Source organism: Bufo bufo, chromosome 3, assembly GCF_905171765.1.
Source record: "Bufo bufo chromosome 3, aBufBuf1.1, whole genome shotgun sequence".
NCBI lineage: Eukaryota > Metazoa > Chordata > Amphibia > Anura > Bufonidae > Bufo > Bufo bufo.
Window position 1 is genome coordinate 155,494,044 of NC_053391.1, and position 19,002 is coordinate 155,513,045.

The 19,002-nt window shown below is 42.1% G+C and overlaps 1 protein-coding gene across 5 annotated transcripts in view; it reads right to left on the bottom strand.

The window, feature by feature from the left end:
• Positions 1–650: 650 nt before the first annotated feature.
• The window catches only part of LOC120994857 (interleukin-5 receptor subunit alpha-like), an 87,506-nt gene continuing 69,154 nt past the window's right edge, over positions 651–19,002 (bottom strand). For 3 of the 5 annotated variants that reach the window (XM_040423711.1, XM_040423710.1, XM_040423708.1), the window contains 3 exons: positions 16,969–17,065; positions 1,089–1,166; positions 651–1,057 (listed from right to left, as the gene is read on the bottom strand). In XM_040423711.1, coding sequence (XP_040279645.1) covers positions 1,037–1,057; positions 1,089–1,166; positions 16,969–17,065 — 196 coding nt within the window. In that variant the 3' untranslated portion in view covers positions 651–1,036. The other 2 variants (XR_005777485.1, XM_040423709.1) reach the window with 2 other exon arrangements.

Genomic DNA, 19,002 nt, shown 5'->3' on the forward strand with positions numbered 1-19,002 from the left:
ATCAGAACGCAGTGCAGTGGTGGCCTGAAAGAAGACCAAAGAGCGATGAGTAAAGCTAGCAGTGCTACAGTCCCACGCCTCGTGCATACTAATGAACTTTTCCAGTGGAAGCACTTATTTGTAATTGATTTATAAGATGCACTGCATTTTTCCCCCCACTTTTGGGGGAAAAAGTGTGTTTTATAAACCAAAATATACTGTTACCCTGTCAACATCAATGCAAGGCATTGTGAAGTATTTCACATGAGCAAGGCCTAGTCGACATATCTCTGCTTTCCCAGTGTCAGTCTGTACAGTTTACAGAGTTTGCACAGGGCTCAGAGGGCTGTCCCTTGAGCAAATGATCCAAGGATGGATTTTATGTGTCATCTGTATTTTATGCAGACCCATTGACTTAGGACATCTTTTTTTGTGGTATGGACATAAGGACATAAAGATGTGGTCAAGCACAAGGAGGACATCTGTGTGCTGTCCTCGTTTTTTGCAGTGTCTATTGAAATGAATGGGAAAGGCAACCAAACCATAAAAAATGAGGATCGGAGGTGGATCCCAAAAACAGTTGTGTGCATGAGACCTTACAGTGAGCTGTCTTCAGTGTTCCGATGGGTTGTCTTGTCTTGTAAAAAGCAAATCCTTGTCACATTGGGGAACTTTTTTATTCGCAAACTGTATACAGTCTCTCCTTTGTATTTTACAGCCTATACACTCAAGTGTAAATTATTTTTATTTTTTTATTTTTTATTGCAGTAGTCATATAAAACTCTCACAACAACAGGAAAAAAGTTACAGTACTGCACGATAAGAAACAAAGAAAGTGCAATTTGGGGGAAACATACAGTACATAGGGGAGAATTTATCATTCCTACCACACCACTTTTGTGAAATAAAAAAGTCACAAACTCTATCACTATTCATCACTTTAAACAACACTACCAATAAATTTTGTCACACTTAACATTTTTATTCAGCCCTCGCTACATTCTCAAAAAGAGGGTATAGCAGGTGAGGGGTGGAGCCAGTGGACCCGACAGTTATCTTAATATCTGCCAGCTTTCTGGCAGAAATGAAGACAGAAATCTACCGAAGCTCCAGGCTGCCGTAGTTGTCATTCTGACACACTGGTGTAAAATGGGAATCATTGATAAATCTGAACCATAGGGTGTAACCTGAAAAGGTAAAAGTTTCTTCAGTAAAACTATGTAGCACTATTTATATGTTGCAAACATCAATCAAACATAATAAAATGACATACAATACTCTGAAGTTTATTTTAGCATTCTCTGCTTTTATAAACAGCTTTATCCAATCCTCTTCTCTAAGACTACACCGAAATGTAGATGGGTGTGGTTGGGGTGCCACAAAACTCTCCAGAGATATAGAAGATAGCCAATGTTGTCAATAGCTATATCAAAATAAACTTATTATGATATAGCTATTGACAACATTGGCTATCTTCTATATCTCTGGCCAGTTTTGTTGCGCCCCACCACACCCCTCTGCATTTCGGTTTAGTCTTTCTTTTTCCTTTTCTCATGATCTAATGCAGTTCACCCATGACCTTGGTTGAATTGATTACTGCTGGTGCAACCTACTGACCACTACTACATTTCCACCAGTTTCATTTCCCCAGGATAATCCAAATCCCTGTGTCCCTTGGCGCTTCTTCCTTTCCTTAACCTCCTTTCCCATCCACCCCTTTCATTCCCTCTCTCAGCCCTTACTCCATTTTTTCCTTTATTTGACTCTTCTCTAGGAAAGAATGGGCAGGAAGCCAAACTACTTTAGATAACAAATCAGTAACTTTCTTCCATAAATCTGCAATTTCTAGGTAAAACCATAACCTGCCCCAACGTCTGTACACCTGACCTCCTCCTGTCCTTGGGATCTTAGCAATTTTAAAGCGAACCAATGCAGTACAATCTGAAGGCAGCATGTTATAGCGCAGGAGTAGCTGAGCAGATCAATACAGTTTTGTAGAAAAAAATTATTTATTCATTTACATTTCTTGTCATTCTGCCCTTATGGGTCATGTAGGTGGTCCTATTAGTGATTGACAGTCTTCCCTGTATATGTTTATATACACTAATACCTGTCAATCACTGATAGAGCTGCACATTTGACTTCCAAACCTAGAAAGAGGAGATTTAAATAAATAAGTCACAAGTTTTACAGAATTTTTTTTCCTGACAAAATTATAAATCAATCTACCATATTCAGCTCATCCTGTTCTATAAAATGCTGGGACTTAAAATTAATTAATCTAAAATAAACTGGTTTTAGTTTCAGCACCTTAGAAAATATGACTAGTCTTGCATGCCCATGAAGACCAGAGAATGAGAGTGGTAGGAGCTCTGGCTGCAACAGTTATTCACAGTGATAATCCTCACATTGATTCTCCCTAAGGCTGGGCAGAGACGGGAGGACACATCCTTTCTTCCCTCAGGGTACACCCTGATGTTGAGGTCCTTGTTGTTATGAGTGTTGTATGAGTGCAAGGCAGAAGATGTAGGTTCCTGTGGTCAGCAAATGATGCTAGAGTCAGTAACCAGGTCGATTGTAAAAAAACAAACAAACATCTCTTTAATAAAGTGCAGAAGGAAAATCCTAGTACACCCAACGGCAACAAAACAAACAATTAATAGTGCAAACCTTCCCAGATAACCATGTATGGCTATAAGCAAGGTTGGGGATTGTAGTACTCCTTCTCTTTCTTTCCAAAGTCTCCTTCTGTAGAATCTAAGGCTGGCAATAAGGTTCTTGCCAACTTGTCTGTAATTCCCAGCTGAGGGATACAGGATTAACATACGGCCGGCCAGGATTATGTCAAAGCATGGAATGGTGTATTATTATCAATGTCACTTTCATTGTAGTAAAGTCTTTATCAGCCTTAAACAGAAAATACCTTACTCGCTGACTCCAATGCTTGGCGTTACAAACTCTAGATCTTCTAGTTCGACCTTTTCTCTCTCTGGAGTACCGTGAAGTAGAGGTGGTTTCACTCTGTGGGTTTCTCAGAGACAGGATGTTGGACTAGACCTCTAAGGAGCGAGCACATGTTGCTTCTCTCAATTCCTCAGTTAACTCTAGACTGAACTAGAGGCGGACCTAAGTACATCACTTAGCTTCCTACAAGATGGTTAACCCTGACCGATCCACACAAAGATATACTGGGTATACAATACATTACATAACATTATACAACAAGAAACAATTTACAAGTACCTTATTCTGGAGCACTGCCTTAGCTTTCCTATGGTCACAAGTCACAATGATTTCAACTTGCAATGTTTGTCCAAGAGCTAATTAATATTGTAACTTGAGGGACCGCTTTATATGTTCTTGATTGCCCTTCTATATTGAATTAGATTGTTTGGTTGTGATAGTCTCTCGCCACAATGAATATCTACATATAGTATTTATCTATTACTCTTTACGATGTTTGTTATGTGTACAGTATGTCTGTATGCTATTGATTCGTGTGGAACACAAAAGTGAACATTTCAAGATTCACCATGACATTTTTGAGGCATGTTATACAAAAGTTTATTTATATTAAGGTTTTTCATCGCAGTCTTTAGTAGTTGCTACAATCTCTATTTCAGTAAGGGGTACAAACTGTTCATTTTGCGCAGTGACATTTGCCTGAAAAAGTGAAAAAAAAATGTTTTTTTGAAGCACACACAGAAATACTTGCTCAATGATATGCTCAGCCCAAAGGCTCTCTCTGTAAAACATCTGACATGTGATACCTCATTCCACAGAATGATTTTAACACAACTCTGTGTGTCTCAATGTACAGTTACAGGCAGACAGAAGTGCAGAATGGACCCACATATTTCTAATAAACCAATCTGCAAGCGGTTATAGAGCAGGAGGAGCTGAGCAGACTGACGTGTAGTTTTGTGGGAAGTCTTGTTGATCTAGCTATTCTCTCTTCATGCTGGGCTTAGTAGTCAATCTGGCCAAAAGGTTTCCTTTTCGGATAAGTATGGTGAGTATACATCGAGATTGTGCAGAACCAAGTGTATTGAACAGTGCAGTGCCTTTTAATTCAGCTGCATACAGCTGAAAAAAGTACTGCATACAACATGCTATGTATTATACTTTGATGGTAGCCAGTGACAGTCATATACAGACAAATACAGTTTCAACTGAGCCTATGTATAAAAATCTAAATAGCGGCTCACCAGCATTATATATCACTACAGTATGTAAATCATTCAGAATACTTAAAGGGAACCTTTCATCATGAAAATCATTTTCAGTCTGAGTACAGCATGTTACAGTGTGAAAGATCTGAGCAGAATCATATATAGTCCTGTGGGAAATCATTCAGCATAACCTGTAATGTAGTGAGTGAAATCATTGTTCTTTCTGTGCTTTTGGAGTCCTGTGGCAGTCCTACTCAATGCTTCTCAGTCTTCCTGTTAGTACTGCAGTTCATGCCCACCACTGCTCCTCTCTCCGGGTGGGCATGGGTGCAACTTTACTCACCCTTCACATCTTGAAGGATGGCCAGGTCCCGCAGCTCCTCCTTAGCCTCACCCACAGCAGGACCAGCTACCGGTATCTTGTGCTTATCTAGAAGACAGTAGCCTGCACTTCCATCTTCAGCCACATTTCTCCCGTCGTACGGGGCATGTGGCTGTGCTTCTCAGGTATTAAAGGCCAGCACACACATCCTAATCTTTTCCCCAGCCTATGGTTGTCTGTCCCTGGGTATTTAAGGCAACTTCCTCAGTGGTAGGGTGCCTGTGCTTTAGGTATTCTAGCTTGCTACTCCTAGTGAAGGTGTGCTTTTCTGTTTGCCTGCCATGTACAGAACTCTGCCTACTGCCTGCCTTGACCTCAGCATGTTTAGTGCATTGACCCTCTGCTGCCTGCTCTGACCTTGGACTTGTTTAATGGATATGCACAAACTCTACCTGCCCTGACCTCAGCCTGTTCCCTGACTACGCGGTTAGCCTGTTCCCTCAAGCTCTTCGCACTGGAGTCCCTGACCCCAGTAGGTCAGCTGCCAACTACACTGAGACTATTCCATGAAAATCAAGGATCCTAAGTAAAACTGGTTAGTTGACACTGTAGTTCCTCACCCACTATCCGTTACACTTCCATTTATGAGCATGCATACAGAGCTCACTGAATAGGACCACCCACTGGAATCCTAATGACAGAAAGAACAGGAATTTCAATCAAGAAGTTATATTGAATCTTCTCCCGCAAAGCTATTTGTTAACCCTTCATAGTCACATTAAAATTTGGAAACAAACAAACGTTACTTTTTCATTGTAGATGTAACGGGGTTCCGAAGGCGCACTCAGTTTCCCATCACCCTCAGACCTGCTGCTTAGCTTCGGGAGCGAGGATCTGTGTTTGACCTTGTTCCCAGGGCAGCTTTGCTAGCTGGGAGGCTTCCTGCTCCTAGGTCTGCCTTGAGCGCCGAGCTGATCACTCGGTGCTCGACTGGTCGGTCTGTCGGTCATGTGATGCTGGCCACATCACATGACCCTCACTCCCCACTATAAATACAGGCAGCCTGCTGGCCACAGGTTGCCTGTTAATTTTAGGTATCTGGTGATTGTTTTGTTCCTGCATACTTACTTGATCCTGTGTTCCCTGACGATTCTCTGCCTGCTCCTCCTGTACTGCGCATCTCTCCTGGTATCCTGACACCGGCTTCCACTTGACGATTCTTTGCGGACTCCTTTTGTACTTTGTTTCTCTCCTGGTATTTGACCTCGGCTTTTCCTGACTATTCTCTGCTCATTCCTTAGTACTGCGTAGCTCTCTAGGTATTGACCCGGTCCGTTCACGTTCCGTTATTTGTCTTGTCTGTCTTCCCAGCACGTATCCTAAGTTAGGGACTGCCGTCTAGTTGTCCCCTGTCATTAGGACTTGCGAGGCAAGTAGGCAGGGCCAGGGGTGAGGGTAGAGCGCAGTGGTCACTATCCTCCCCCCTGTGTGTAGTGTACGTTACCGTCACAGTAGAATTTGAATTAGTAAATCTAGTTGGCCCACAACTCAGGGGACACAAGTGCATTTCTTAACCCCTTAATGACATAAATAATTTTAGCCTTACGGACCAGTAACGTTTTTCCAGCTCTATGTTCTAACTGTCATAACTTTTATTTTTTCTTTAATTTAGCTGTGACTTGAATTTTGTGCGACTAGATTTTTTTTTATTAGGAACCATTTTGGGGTTCATATAGTATATGAAATAACTTATTTTATTTTTAGGAATAAAAAACAGCAATCTTAACATTATTTTGTAGGATTTATTTTTACGGTATTCACAGTTTGGTATAAATGACATGACCGCTATTTTCTGTGGGCCTCCACAATTATGAGTATATATATATATATATATATATATATATATATACAGTACAGACCAAAAGTTTGGACACACCTTCTCATTCAAAGAGTTTTCTTTATTTTCATGACTATGAAGGCATCAAAACTATGAATTAACACATGTGGAATTATATACATAACAAACAAGTGTGAAACAACTGAAAATGTGTCATATTCTAGGTTCTTCAAAGTAGCCACATTTTGCTTTGATTACTGCTTTGCACACTCTTGGCATTCTCTTGATGAGCTTCAAGAGGTAGTCCCCTGAAATGGTCTTCCAACAGTCTTGAAGGAGTTCCCAGAGATGCTTAGCACTTGTTGGTCCTTTTGCCTTCACTCTGCGGTCCAGCTCACCCCAAACCATCTCGATTGGGTTCAGGTCTGGTGACTGTGGAGGCCAGGTCATCTGGCGCAGCACCCCATCACTCTCCTTCATGGTCAAATAGCCCTTACTTTCAAAGTTTTCCCAATTTTTCGGCTGACTGACTGACCTTCATTTCTTAAAGTAATGATGGCCTCTCATTTTTCTCTTGCCATAATACCAATTCTAACAGTCTATTCAGTAGGACTATCAGCTGTGTATCCACCTGACTTCTCCTCAACGCAACTGATGGTCCAAAACCCATTTATAAGGCAAGAAATCCCACTTATTATACCTGACAGGGCACACCTATGAAGTAAAAACCATTTCAGGGGACTACCTCTTGAAGCTCATCAAGAGAATGCCAAGAGTGTGCAAAGCAGTAATCAAAGCAAAAGGTGGCTACTTTTAAGAACCTAGAATATGACATATTTTCTGTTGTTTCACACTTGTTTGTTATGTATATAATTCCACATGTGTTAATTCATAGTTTTGATGCCTTCAGTGTGAATCTACAATTTTGATAGTCATGAAAATAAAGAAAACTCTTTGAATGAGAAGGTGTGTCCAAACTTTTGGTCTGTACTAATATATTTATATATATATATATATATATATATATATATAGATAGATAGATAGATAGATAGATATACACTGCTCAAAAAAATAAAGGGAACACTTAAACAACACAATGTAACTCCAAATCAATCACACTTCTGTGAAATCAAAACTGTCCACTTAGGAAGCAACACTGAGTGACAATCAATTTCACATGCTGTTGTGCAAATGGGATAGACAACAGGTGGAAATTATAGGAAATTAGCAAGACACCCCCAATAAAGGAGTGGTTCTGCAGGTGGTGACCACAGACCACTTCTCAGTTCCTATGCTTCCTGGCTGATGTTTTGGTCACTTTTGAATGCTGGCGGTGCTTTCACTCTAGTGGTAGCATGAGACGGAGTCTACAACCCACACAAGTGGCTCAGGTAGTGCAGCTTATGCGAGGATGGCACATCAATGCGAGCTGTGGCAAGAAGGTTTGCTGTGTCTGTCAGCGTAGTGTCCAGAGTATGGAGGCGCTACCAGGAGACAGGCCAGTACATCAGGAGACGTGGAGGAGGCCGTAGGAGGGCAACAACCCAGCAGCATGACCGCTACCTCCACCTTTGTGCAAGGAGGAACAGGACGAGCACTGCCAGAGCCCTGCAAAATGACCTCCAGCAGGCCACAAATGTGCATGTGTCTGCTCAAACGGTCAGAAACAGACTCCATGAGGGTGATATGAGGGCCCGACGTCCACAGGTGGGGGTTGTGCTTACAGCCCAACACCGTGCAGGACGTTTGGCATTTGCCAGAGAACACCAAGATTGGCAAATTCTCCACTGGCGCCCTGTGCTCTTCACAGATGAAAGCAGGTTCACACTGAGCACATGTGACAAACATGACAGAGTCTTGAGACGCCGTGGAGAACGTTCTGCTGCCTGCAACATCCTCCAGCATGACCGGTTTGGCATTGGGTCAGTAATGGTGTGGGGTGGCATTTCTTTGGAGGGCCGCACAGCCCTCCATGTGCTCGCCAGAGGTAGCCTGACTGCCATTAGGTACCGAGATGAGATCCTCAGACCCCTTGTGAGACCATATGCTGGTGCGGTTGGCCCTGGGTTCCTCCTAATGCAAGACAATGCTAGACCTCATGTGGCTGGAGTGTGTCAGCAGTTCCTGCAAGACGAAGGCATTGATGCTATGGACTGGCCCGCCCGTTCCCCCGACCTGAATCCAATTGAGCACATCTGGGACATCATGTCTCGCTCTATCCACCAACGTCACGTTGCACCACAGACTGTCCAGGAGTTGGTAGATGCTTTAGTCCAGGTCTGGGAGGAGATCCCTCAGGAGACCGTCCACCACCTCATCAGGAGCATGTACAGGCGTTGTAGGGAGGTCATATAGGCACGTGGAGGCCACACACACTACTGAGCCTCATTTTGACTTGTTTTAAGGACATTACATCAAAGTTGGATCAGCCTGTAGTGTGTTTTTCCACTTTAATTTTGAGTGTGACTCCAAATCCAGACCTCCATGGTTTGAAAAATTTGATTTCCATATTTTTTTTTTTGGGTGATTTTGTTGTCAGCACATTCAACTATGTAAAGAACAAAGTATTTCAGAAGAATATTTAATTAATTCAGATCTAGGATGTGTTATTTTTGTGTTCCCTTTATTTTTTTGAACAGTGTATATACAGGGAGTGCAGAATTATTAGGCAAGTTGTATTTTTGAGGATTATTTTTATTATTGAACAACAACCATGTTCTCAATGAACCCAAAAAACTCATTAATATCAAAGCTGAATATTTTTGGAAGTAGTTTTTAGTTGGTTTTTAGTTTTAGCTATTTTAGGGGGATATCTGTGTGTGCAGGTGACTATTACTGTGCATAATTATTAGGCAACTTAACAAAAAACAAATATATACCCATTTCAATTATTTATTTTTACCAGTGAAACCAATATAACATCTCAACATTCACAAATATACATTTCTGACATTCAAAAACAAAACAAAAACAAATCAGTGACCAATATAGCCACCTTTCTTTGCAAGGACACTCAAAAGCCTGCCATCCATGGATTCTGTCAGTGTTTTGATCTGTTCACCATCAACATTGCGTGCAGCAGCAACCACAGCCTCCCAGACACTGTTCAGAGAGGTGTACTGTTTTCCCTCCTTGTAAATCTCACATTTGATGATGGACCACAGGTTCTCAATGGGGTTCAGATCAGGTGAACAAGGAGGCCATGCCATTAGATTTTCTTCTTTTATACCCTTTCTTGCCAGCCACGCTGTGGAGTACTTGGATGCGTGTGATGGAGCATTGTCCTGCATGAAAATCATGTTTTTCTTGAAGGATGCAGACTTCTTCCTATACCACTGCTTGAAGAAGGTGTCTTCCAGAAACTGGCAGTAGGACTGGAAGTTGAGCTTGACTCCATCCTCAACCCGAAAAGGCCCCACAAGCTCATTTTTGATGATACCAGCCCAAACCAGTACTCCACCTCCACCTTGCTGGCGTCTGAGTCGGACTGGAGCTCTCTGCCCTGTACCAATCCAGCCACGGGCCCATCCATCTGGCCCATCAAGACTCACTCTCATTTCATCAGTCCATAAAACCTTAGAAAAATCAGTCTTGAGATATTTCTTGGCCCAGTCTTGACGTTTCAGCTTATGTGTCTTGTTCAGTGGTGGTCGTCTTTCAGCCTTTCTTACCTTGGCCATGTCTCTGAGTATTGCACACCTTGTGCTTTTGGGCACTCCAGTGATGTTGCAGCTCTGAAATATGGCCAAACTAGTGGCAAGTGGCACCTTGGCAGCTGCACGCTTGACTTTTCTCAGTTCATGGGCAGTTATTTAGCGCCTTGGTTTTTCCACACGCTTCTTGCGACCCTGTTGACTATTTTGAATGAAACGCTTGATTGTTCGATGATCACGCTTCAGAAGCTTTGCAATTTTAAGAGTGCTGCATCCCTCTGCAAGATATCTCACTATTTTTGACTTTTCTGAGCCTGTCAAGTCCTTCTTTTGACCCATTTTGCCAAAGGAAAGGAAGTTGCCTAATAATTATGCACACCTAATATAGGGTGTTGATGTCATTAGACCACACCCCTTCTCATTACAGAGATGCACATCACCTAATATGCTTAATTGGTAGTAGGCTTTCGAGCCTATACAGCTTGGAGTAAGACAACATGCATAAAGAGGATGATGTAGTCAAAATACTCATTTGCCTAATAATTCTGCACGCAGTGTATATATACAGTACAGACCAAAAGTTTGGACACACCTTCTCATTCAAAGAGTTTTCTTTATTTTCATGACTATGAAGGCATCAAAACTATGAATTAACACATGTGGAATTATATACATAACAAACAAGTGTGAAACAACTGAAAATATGTCATATTCTAGGTTCTTCAAAGTAGCCACCTTTTGCTTTGATTACTGCTTTGCACACTCTTGGCATTCTCTTGATGAGCTTCAAGAGGTAGTCCCCTGAAATGGTCTTCCAACAGTCTTGAAGGAGTTCCCAGAGATGCTTAGCACTTGTTGGTCCTTTTGCCTTCACTCTGCGGTCCAGCTCACCCCAAACCATCTCGATTGGGTTCAGGTCCGGTGACTGTGGAAGCCAGGTCATCTGGTGCTGCACCCCATCACTCTTCTTCATGGTCAAATAGCCCTTACTTTCAAAGTTTTCCTAATTTTTCGGCTGACTGTCTGACCTTCATTTCTTAAAGTAATGATGGCCACTCGTTTTTCTTTACTTAGCTGCTTTTTTCTTGCCATAATACCAATTCTAACAGTCTATTCAGTAGGACTATCAGCTGTGTATCCACCTGACTTCTCCTCAACGCCACTGATGGTCCCAACCCCATTTATAAGGCAAGAAATCCTACTTATTAAACCTGACAGGGCACACCTGTGAAGTGAAAACCATTTCAGGGGACTACCTCTTGAAGCTCATCAAGAGAATGCCAAGAATGTGCAAAGCAGTAATCAAAGCAAAAGGTGGCTACTTTAAAGAACCTAGGATATGACATATTTTCAGTTGTTTCACACTTGTTTGTTATGTATATAATTCCACATGAGTTAATTCATAGTTTTGATGCCTTCAGTGTGAATCTACAATTTTCATAGTCATGAAAATAAAGAAAACTCTTTGAATGAGAAGGTGTGTCCAAACTTTTGGTCTGTACTGTATATATATATATAAAAATGATGAAGAAAGGGCAGCACTCCGGTCTTGTAGTGAAATTCAGGTGATGTTTATTACACCCAAAAGCAATTCAGCATTTCAGCTCTCTCAATGGAGCCTTTGTCAAACTAGTGAACATAGTGCTCTCAACATATGTTCATGTGGCTTTTGACACTTTTGTGAATGCGGTTAGACTAGATTTGGATGCCTTAAAAATGTCTGAATATGATGGGATGTGTGTGAAAAGAAATATGACATTGAAGGAGACCAATGCCCTGAAGGAACTCTCCAATAACCCTTGTCTGACCATTAAACCGGCAGACAAGGGTGAAGCGGTAGTTGTTATGGACACAACTGACTATGTGGATGAAATTCATCGTCAATTGAATGATGAAAATGTATACCGTAGATTATCAGGTAATCCTAAGGTCGAATTTCTAGGAAAGATTCGTACGATTTTAAATTCTGCTAAAGAGGAGTGTGTAATTGATGACAAATTGCACTCCTTTCTTTATGTGGAACGACCAAGAACTCCGGTGACATATATTACCAAAAATCCACAAGTCACCAGGCCGTCCCATAGTATCGGGCATTGGTTCCCCTTTCTCTCAGATTGCTATTTTTCTAGATAGCCCTCTGAACATATGGTGATAGAATTCTAAGTCATATGTAAGGGATATGACACACTTTTTAAATGAAGTCAGCAAGGTACAACTCCCGGCACATGTCATCTTGGCATCATTTGATGTAGTCAGTTTATATACATCCATTTCACATGTCAGGGGTCTCGATGCGATGAGAGAATGTCTACTTGACACACCTTACTCTATGCAGTGTAGAGAGTTTCTGATTACACTCTTAGATATTGTGCTCACTTGTAACAATTTTTTATTCCAGGATGAGTATTTTATTCAATTACGCGGGACCGCAATGGGCTCAAATGTAGCACCAAATTATGCCAACATTTTTATGACACATCTAGAGGAGATGTACGTCTATGTTAGCCACCACTTCAGACGTGTTCTGGGGTGGTGGCGTTACATAGACGACATCTTCCTGCTATGGACAGGCTCTATTGAGGAGTTTCAACGGTTTGGTGATTTCCTCAATAGCATTGACCCAGAAGTCAAGTTCACACTTGTTGCCTCTGAGACAGAAATTCAATTTCTGGATGTGACAGTGAGTAGATCGGGTGATCATTTACACACTGATCTATTCACCGAGGTGACTGATAAAAACACACTGCTCAGATATGACAGTTGTCACCCCAGGAGCATGGTCAGGTCATTACCATATAGCCAGTTGCTCAGAGTTAGGAGGATAGTACAAGGGGAGGAGGAAGTTGTGGATAGGCTTGCAGAAATGGGCAAAAAATTTATCAAGAGAGGTTACCCCAAGAAACTTGTACAGCAACATACAGTGAGGGCTATGATGCAATCCAGAAAGACTCTATTGGAAAAAGAGGTAACCAAGGTAGATGATATTAAACGCATCCCCTATGTTACACGGTTTTCACCTTTGAGTGATAGGATTGGTGGTATTCTGAAGTAACATTGGCCCATTCTGGGCAGTAACTTCAGACATTTCCCCGAATTTGCCAACCCTCCAATGATGTCATATAGATGCACACGCAATATTAAGGACCAGTTGGTGCAGGCGGACATCGGTACAAGCAAGGTATCGTTTAGTACATACTGTTGTGCGTCTAGAAAAGGTTGCTTTCCCTGCCCTGGATGTGTGAATTGCCCATTGATTTTAAGGGGTGCCACTTTCACACATCTACAGACAGGGGATGAATATATGATCAAACATTACCCGACCTGTGACTCCTCCGACGTCGTGTATCTGTTAGAATGCCTGTGTCATCTCTTTTTTATGTAGGCGAAACCACATGGGACGTTAAGACAAGATTGAACCAACATAGATACACTATTAGGAAAAGAGGTTAGACTTACCAGTGTCTAAACACTTTACGGAAGCAAAACACACTGAGAGGGATTTACGTTTAAGGATCATTGACCAGGTCGCCATGCCACGGTGGGGTGGTGATAGGTCAGTCATGCTGAAACAGTGTGAACTCTATTGGATTTACCAATTGCAAACTTTAAAACCTAATGGATTAAACGTTGATTTTAGGGTGATATAGTCATGGACTTGTGGGGTCCTTGCCTTATATCTGGGAGTGTATATGTTGAGATTGGTGCTCTCCATTTATTGTTGTTCTTTTTATTTCAGGATATCTTGATGGAGAATATTGTCTTGATTAAGAGGACATCGCCCGACATGAAACCTCCATGTGATCATGTACCTATGCAAGGGGGTCTTTTATTTCTCCCTATATGTATTGTTTTCATGTACAAACTGGATTCCAAAAAAGTTGGGACACTAAACAAATTGTGAATAAAAACTGAATGCAATGATGTGGAGATGGCAAATGTCAATATTTTATTTGTAATAGAATGTAGATGACAGATCAAACGTTTAATCCGAGTAAATGTATCATTTTAAAGGAAAAATACATTGATTCCAATTTTCACTGTGTCAACAAATCCCCAAAAAGTTGGAACAAGTAGCAATAAGAGGCTGGAAAAAGTCAATTTGAGCATAACGAAGAGCTGGAAGACCAATTAACACTAATTAGGTCAATTGGCAACATGATTGGGTATAAAAAGAGCTTCTCAGAGTGGCAGTGTCTCTCAGAAGCCAAGATGGGTAGAGGATCACCAATTCCCAAAATGTTGCGCAGAAAGATAGTGGAGCAATATCAGAAAGGTGTTACCCAGTGAAAAATTGCAAAGACTTTGCATCTATCATCATCAACTGTGCATAACATCATCCGAAGATTCAGAGAATCTGGAACAATCTCTGTGCGTAAGGGTCAAGGCCGTAAAACCATACTGGATGCCCGTGATCTCCGGGCCCTTAAACGACACTGCACCACAAACAGGAATGCTACTGTAAAGGAAATCACAGAATGGGCTCAGGAATACTTCCAGAAACCATTGTCAGTGAACACAATCCACCGTGCCATCCGCCGTTGCCAGCTGAAACTCTACAGTGCAAAGAAGAAGCCATTTCTAAGCAAGATCCACAAGCTCAGGCGTTTTCACAGGGCCAGGGATAATTTAAAATGGAGTGTGGCAAAATGGTAGACTGTTCTGTGGTCAGACGAGTCACGATTCAAAGTTCTTTTTGGAAATCTGGGACGCCATGTCATCCGGACCAAAGAGGACAAGGACAACCCAAGTTGTTATCAACGCTCAGTTCAGAAGCCTGCATCTCTGATGGTATGGGGTTGCATGAGTGCGTGTGGCATGGGCAGTTTGCATGTCTGGAAAGGCACCATCAATGCAGAAAAATATATTCAGGTTCTAGAACAACATATGCTCCCATCCAGACGTCATCTCTTTCAGGGAAGACCCTGCATTTTTCAACAAGATAATGCCAGACCACATTCTGCATCAATCACAACATCATGGCTGCGTAGGAGAAGGATCCGGGTACTGAAATGGCCAGTCTGCAGTCCAGATCTTTCACCTATAGAGAACATTTGGCGCATCATAAAGAGGAAGGTGCAACAAAGAAGGCCCAAGACGATTGAACAGTTAGAGGCCTGTATTAGACAAGAATGGGAGAGCATTCCTATTTCTAAACTTGAGAAACTGGTCTCCTCGGTCCCCAGACGTCTGTTGAGTGTTGTAAGAAGAAGGGGAGATGCCGCACAGTGGTGAAAATGGCCTTGTCCCAACTTTTTGGGGATTTGTTGACACCATGAAATTCGGATTCAACATATTTTTCCCTTAAAATGGTACATTTTCTCTGTTTAAACTTTTGTTCCGTGATTTATGTTCTATTCTGAATAAAATATTAGAAGTTGGCACCTCCACATCATTGCATTCAGTTTTTATTCACGATTTGTATAGTGTCCCAACTTTTTTGGAATCCGGTTTGTACAAAAAAGAAATGCAACATGTACATTAACACTGACCTGACCTCCATAGAGAACCGTCCCCTTAACTGTGACCTCCACCATTTCCTGCCCCCTTAACAGAGACCTCCACAGTGCTCACCCCTTTAACAGTGACCTCCACAGCATCGCACCCCCTAAACAGTGATCTTCACAGCGGCCTCCCCTTTATTAGTGACTTCCACAGTACACCATCTCCTTAACAGTGATTTCCACAACACCCTGCCCCCTTGCCTCTACAGCAATCTTCCCCTTCCACTGACCTCCATAGCGGAACTTCCCCTTAACTGTGACCTCCACAGCACTCCGGTCCCTTAACAGTGTCATACACAGCGCCTCTGCCCTTTTAAAGCTGACCTGCAGCAGTGAAGAAAAATGGCTGGGTTGTTATGGAAACCTGGTGTAAAACTGTGTGTATGTGGAGACTAAGGACCTGCGAGCTTCTATTGGCTGATAAGGAACATGTGACCATGTGTATGGCAGTTGGGATATGAAGAGAAAGACCTGCAGGCTTCTATTGGCTAATGTAGGTCATGTGATGTGCTATATTTGCATTTTTTATATATATCAGGAACAGTACATGCTAGCGAGCTGAGACCCGGTCTAAAACATTCCAGGACACCTGATGTACCTGTGTGCTGCTTTGCCTGTGTCTGCCATGTGTTGCATGGGGAAAAGGCATCTGCTTGTCCTGTCTGCTCCTGTTGTGTATGTTCTGTGCCTTCGGTGAAAGGGCTTCTGGTTTCTCCAGAGGGAGGACATCTCTGTCTTGTGTATCGTTCATGTTAGCCTGGCAGTGCTTTGTTGCTTCTGTCCTATTTACATTCTGCCTTCTGTGGGAGGGCTCCTGGGTTCTCCTGAGGGAGGACATCTATTCTGTGTGCCGCTCTGCCACCACCATGTGTCATTCTGCATGGGGTTCAGGCTTCTGCTTGTCTGACTGTTTTCGTAGCCCTGGCTGAGACCGCCATGCATCTGTTCTGCATGGGGTCCAGGCAGCTGCTAGTGTGCTGGTTCCCATTTGTCTTGTCTGTTCTGTGTCATTTGCAGTTTGTTTGGGTTCCAGTATGTGTGCCTGGGTTCCATTCCTTGTTTGTGTGGACTGCTGAAACCTGCTTTCACTTTCAGCAGCTTTCACTTCTGACGATTGCTAACAGCTTTATCTTTCAATGTAGAGGAGATAATGTGAAATTCTTGTTATAAAACTTAGACTGTTACCTTTTACATAGGACCAGTCCCATACCTCTAGCTGTACCGAGCCTGAGATATGAGAAGAAAAACAGACCTCATCCTGCATCTGTTGCCTGCTCGGCCCTGGATGAACTGTTAGTTACATTTCTCAAATGCTGAAGCAAAGCTTGGGCAAAACTCTTAAAAAGTTAATCTGCTCAGCTCTTCCTGCTCTATGCCGCCTGCAAATTTCACTCAATGTTCAATGTGAAAGGTTCTCGGTTTTAAATTCAGTCTACTCCTGTTAATGCACAATTAAAAAAATTTAATAATTCAGGAATTAGTCTCTGTTCAACAGAAATTTACCTGTGTTCTTAAATCATTTTCTCCATTCATATACAACCAGTTTTTAATATTTTGAGATGGATGCGGAATTGGTTTAAGAAGCAGTATTTTCATATATCTGCAAAATGATAATATAATGCATTTTTGTAAAAATGTAATAATATAGTAACCAGATAATTGTGCACTGATATAACTAGAATGAAAAGGGAAAAAAATGAAGGAAAAAAACAATAAATCATATCAATAATATTAATAATGAAACACTGATGAAAACATTATATAAATGGGGAAAAGGTGGTCTAATACTCTGCCTTAGTGTAGAAAACAAAAAAAAAAAAAACATACCAATTATACATCTTAGAATGTAACCTCTACTGAAAGGTGTGTTTTAGTTTTGTATCCTTCTTGTGATAACAGTTCTGGAGCATCCATTCTTATATTATGCCATTCCTTTAATAATCCTTTTAGAAGTTATAAATGAATAAATATCAGTTTGCAATGAAGATTCAGGTGGGTGTTACTAGTTGGTGGTGGGTCCCTGCACAGTTTGATACTATCCAATCAGTGCTGCCAGTGTCAGACTGTGCAGGGACACATAATGAATGCCCAGGCCTGCTTTAAAGGGCTTCTGTCACCCCACAAAAGTCATATATTTTTTTTTGGATAGTTACATTCCTTATAGCGCGATATAGGAGAATATAATCTTGTCACTTACTTTCATGCGGCCGTTTCTTTAGAAAACGAAGTTTTATAATATGTAAATCCAGTCTCTACCAGCAAGTAGGGCGTCTACTTGCTGGTAGCCGCAGCAGAAAACCGCCCTCTCGCCGTGTTGATTGACAGGGCCAGCCGTGATCTCCTCCTCCGGCCGGCCCTGTCAGTATTTCAAAAATCGCGCGCCTCTGTTCATTCGGCGCAGGCGCTCTGAGATGAGGAGGCTCGTCTCCTCAGAACTCCCTCAGTGCGCCTGCGCCGATGACGTCTTCTCTTTCGGTGATGTTCCGAAAGAGAAGACGTCATCGGCGCAGGAGCACTGAGGGAGTTCTGAGTAGACGAGCCTCCTCATCTCAGAGCGCCTGCGCCGAATGAACAGAGGCGCGCGATTTTTGAAATACTGACAGGGCCGGCCGGAGGAGGAGATCACGGCTGGCCCTGTCAATCAACACGGCGAGAGGGCGGTTTTCTGCTGCGGCTACCAGCAAGTAGACGCCCTACTTGCTGGTAGAGACCGGATTTACATATTATAAAACTTCGTTTTCTAAAGAAACAGCCGCATGAAAGTAAGTGACAAGATTATATTCTCCTATATCGCGCTATAAGGAATGTAACTATCCAAAAAAAAAAAAATGACTTTTGTGGGGTGACAGAAGCCCTTTAAGAGTATTTGTAGCTGGCTGCGCCTCTCTGGCACAGGCTGCTGGTGGATGTCATTATTGATCTTCTATAACACATTGCATTGCTTATGCAATGGAATGTATTTTACTGTAAGTGATCAAAAGATCGCCTACTAAAGTCCCCATGTGGGACTAGTAAATAGTTTAAAAAAAAAAGTTTAAAAAAGTTTTCTTAAATAATATATATTTTTTAAAATCTTTTGCCATTGGAAAAAAGCTCTTGAGTGGAAAACATGGCTAAAATAAAATCCCCTCCACATATTTGGTATCGTCACATCCGTAATACATTTATCAGGTTATTTATCCTATACAGTATCCCAGTGGATGCCGTAAAAAGCTGCTCTACATTATACATTGCACATATCCATGGTTACGACCACCCTGCAATCCAGCATCAGTGGCCATGCTTGCACACTATAGGAAAAAGCCCTGGCCTCTCTGGTGGCTGGGACTGTGGGAAGACACACAGGCACGCCTACGCAGCAGCCCTCCTCCCCGCCACCTCGTATCTGAGCTGTAGCAGTGGCCATAACCCTGGATACAAGCAGTGTATAATGTGAAGGAAAAATGAATCAAGCCAGCAAAGGAGGCAATATAGACAGTCACAATACATTAGTAAGCGTCTTGTATTAACTTTGTCTACATGATTCATGCCATTTGC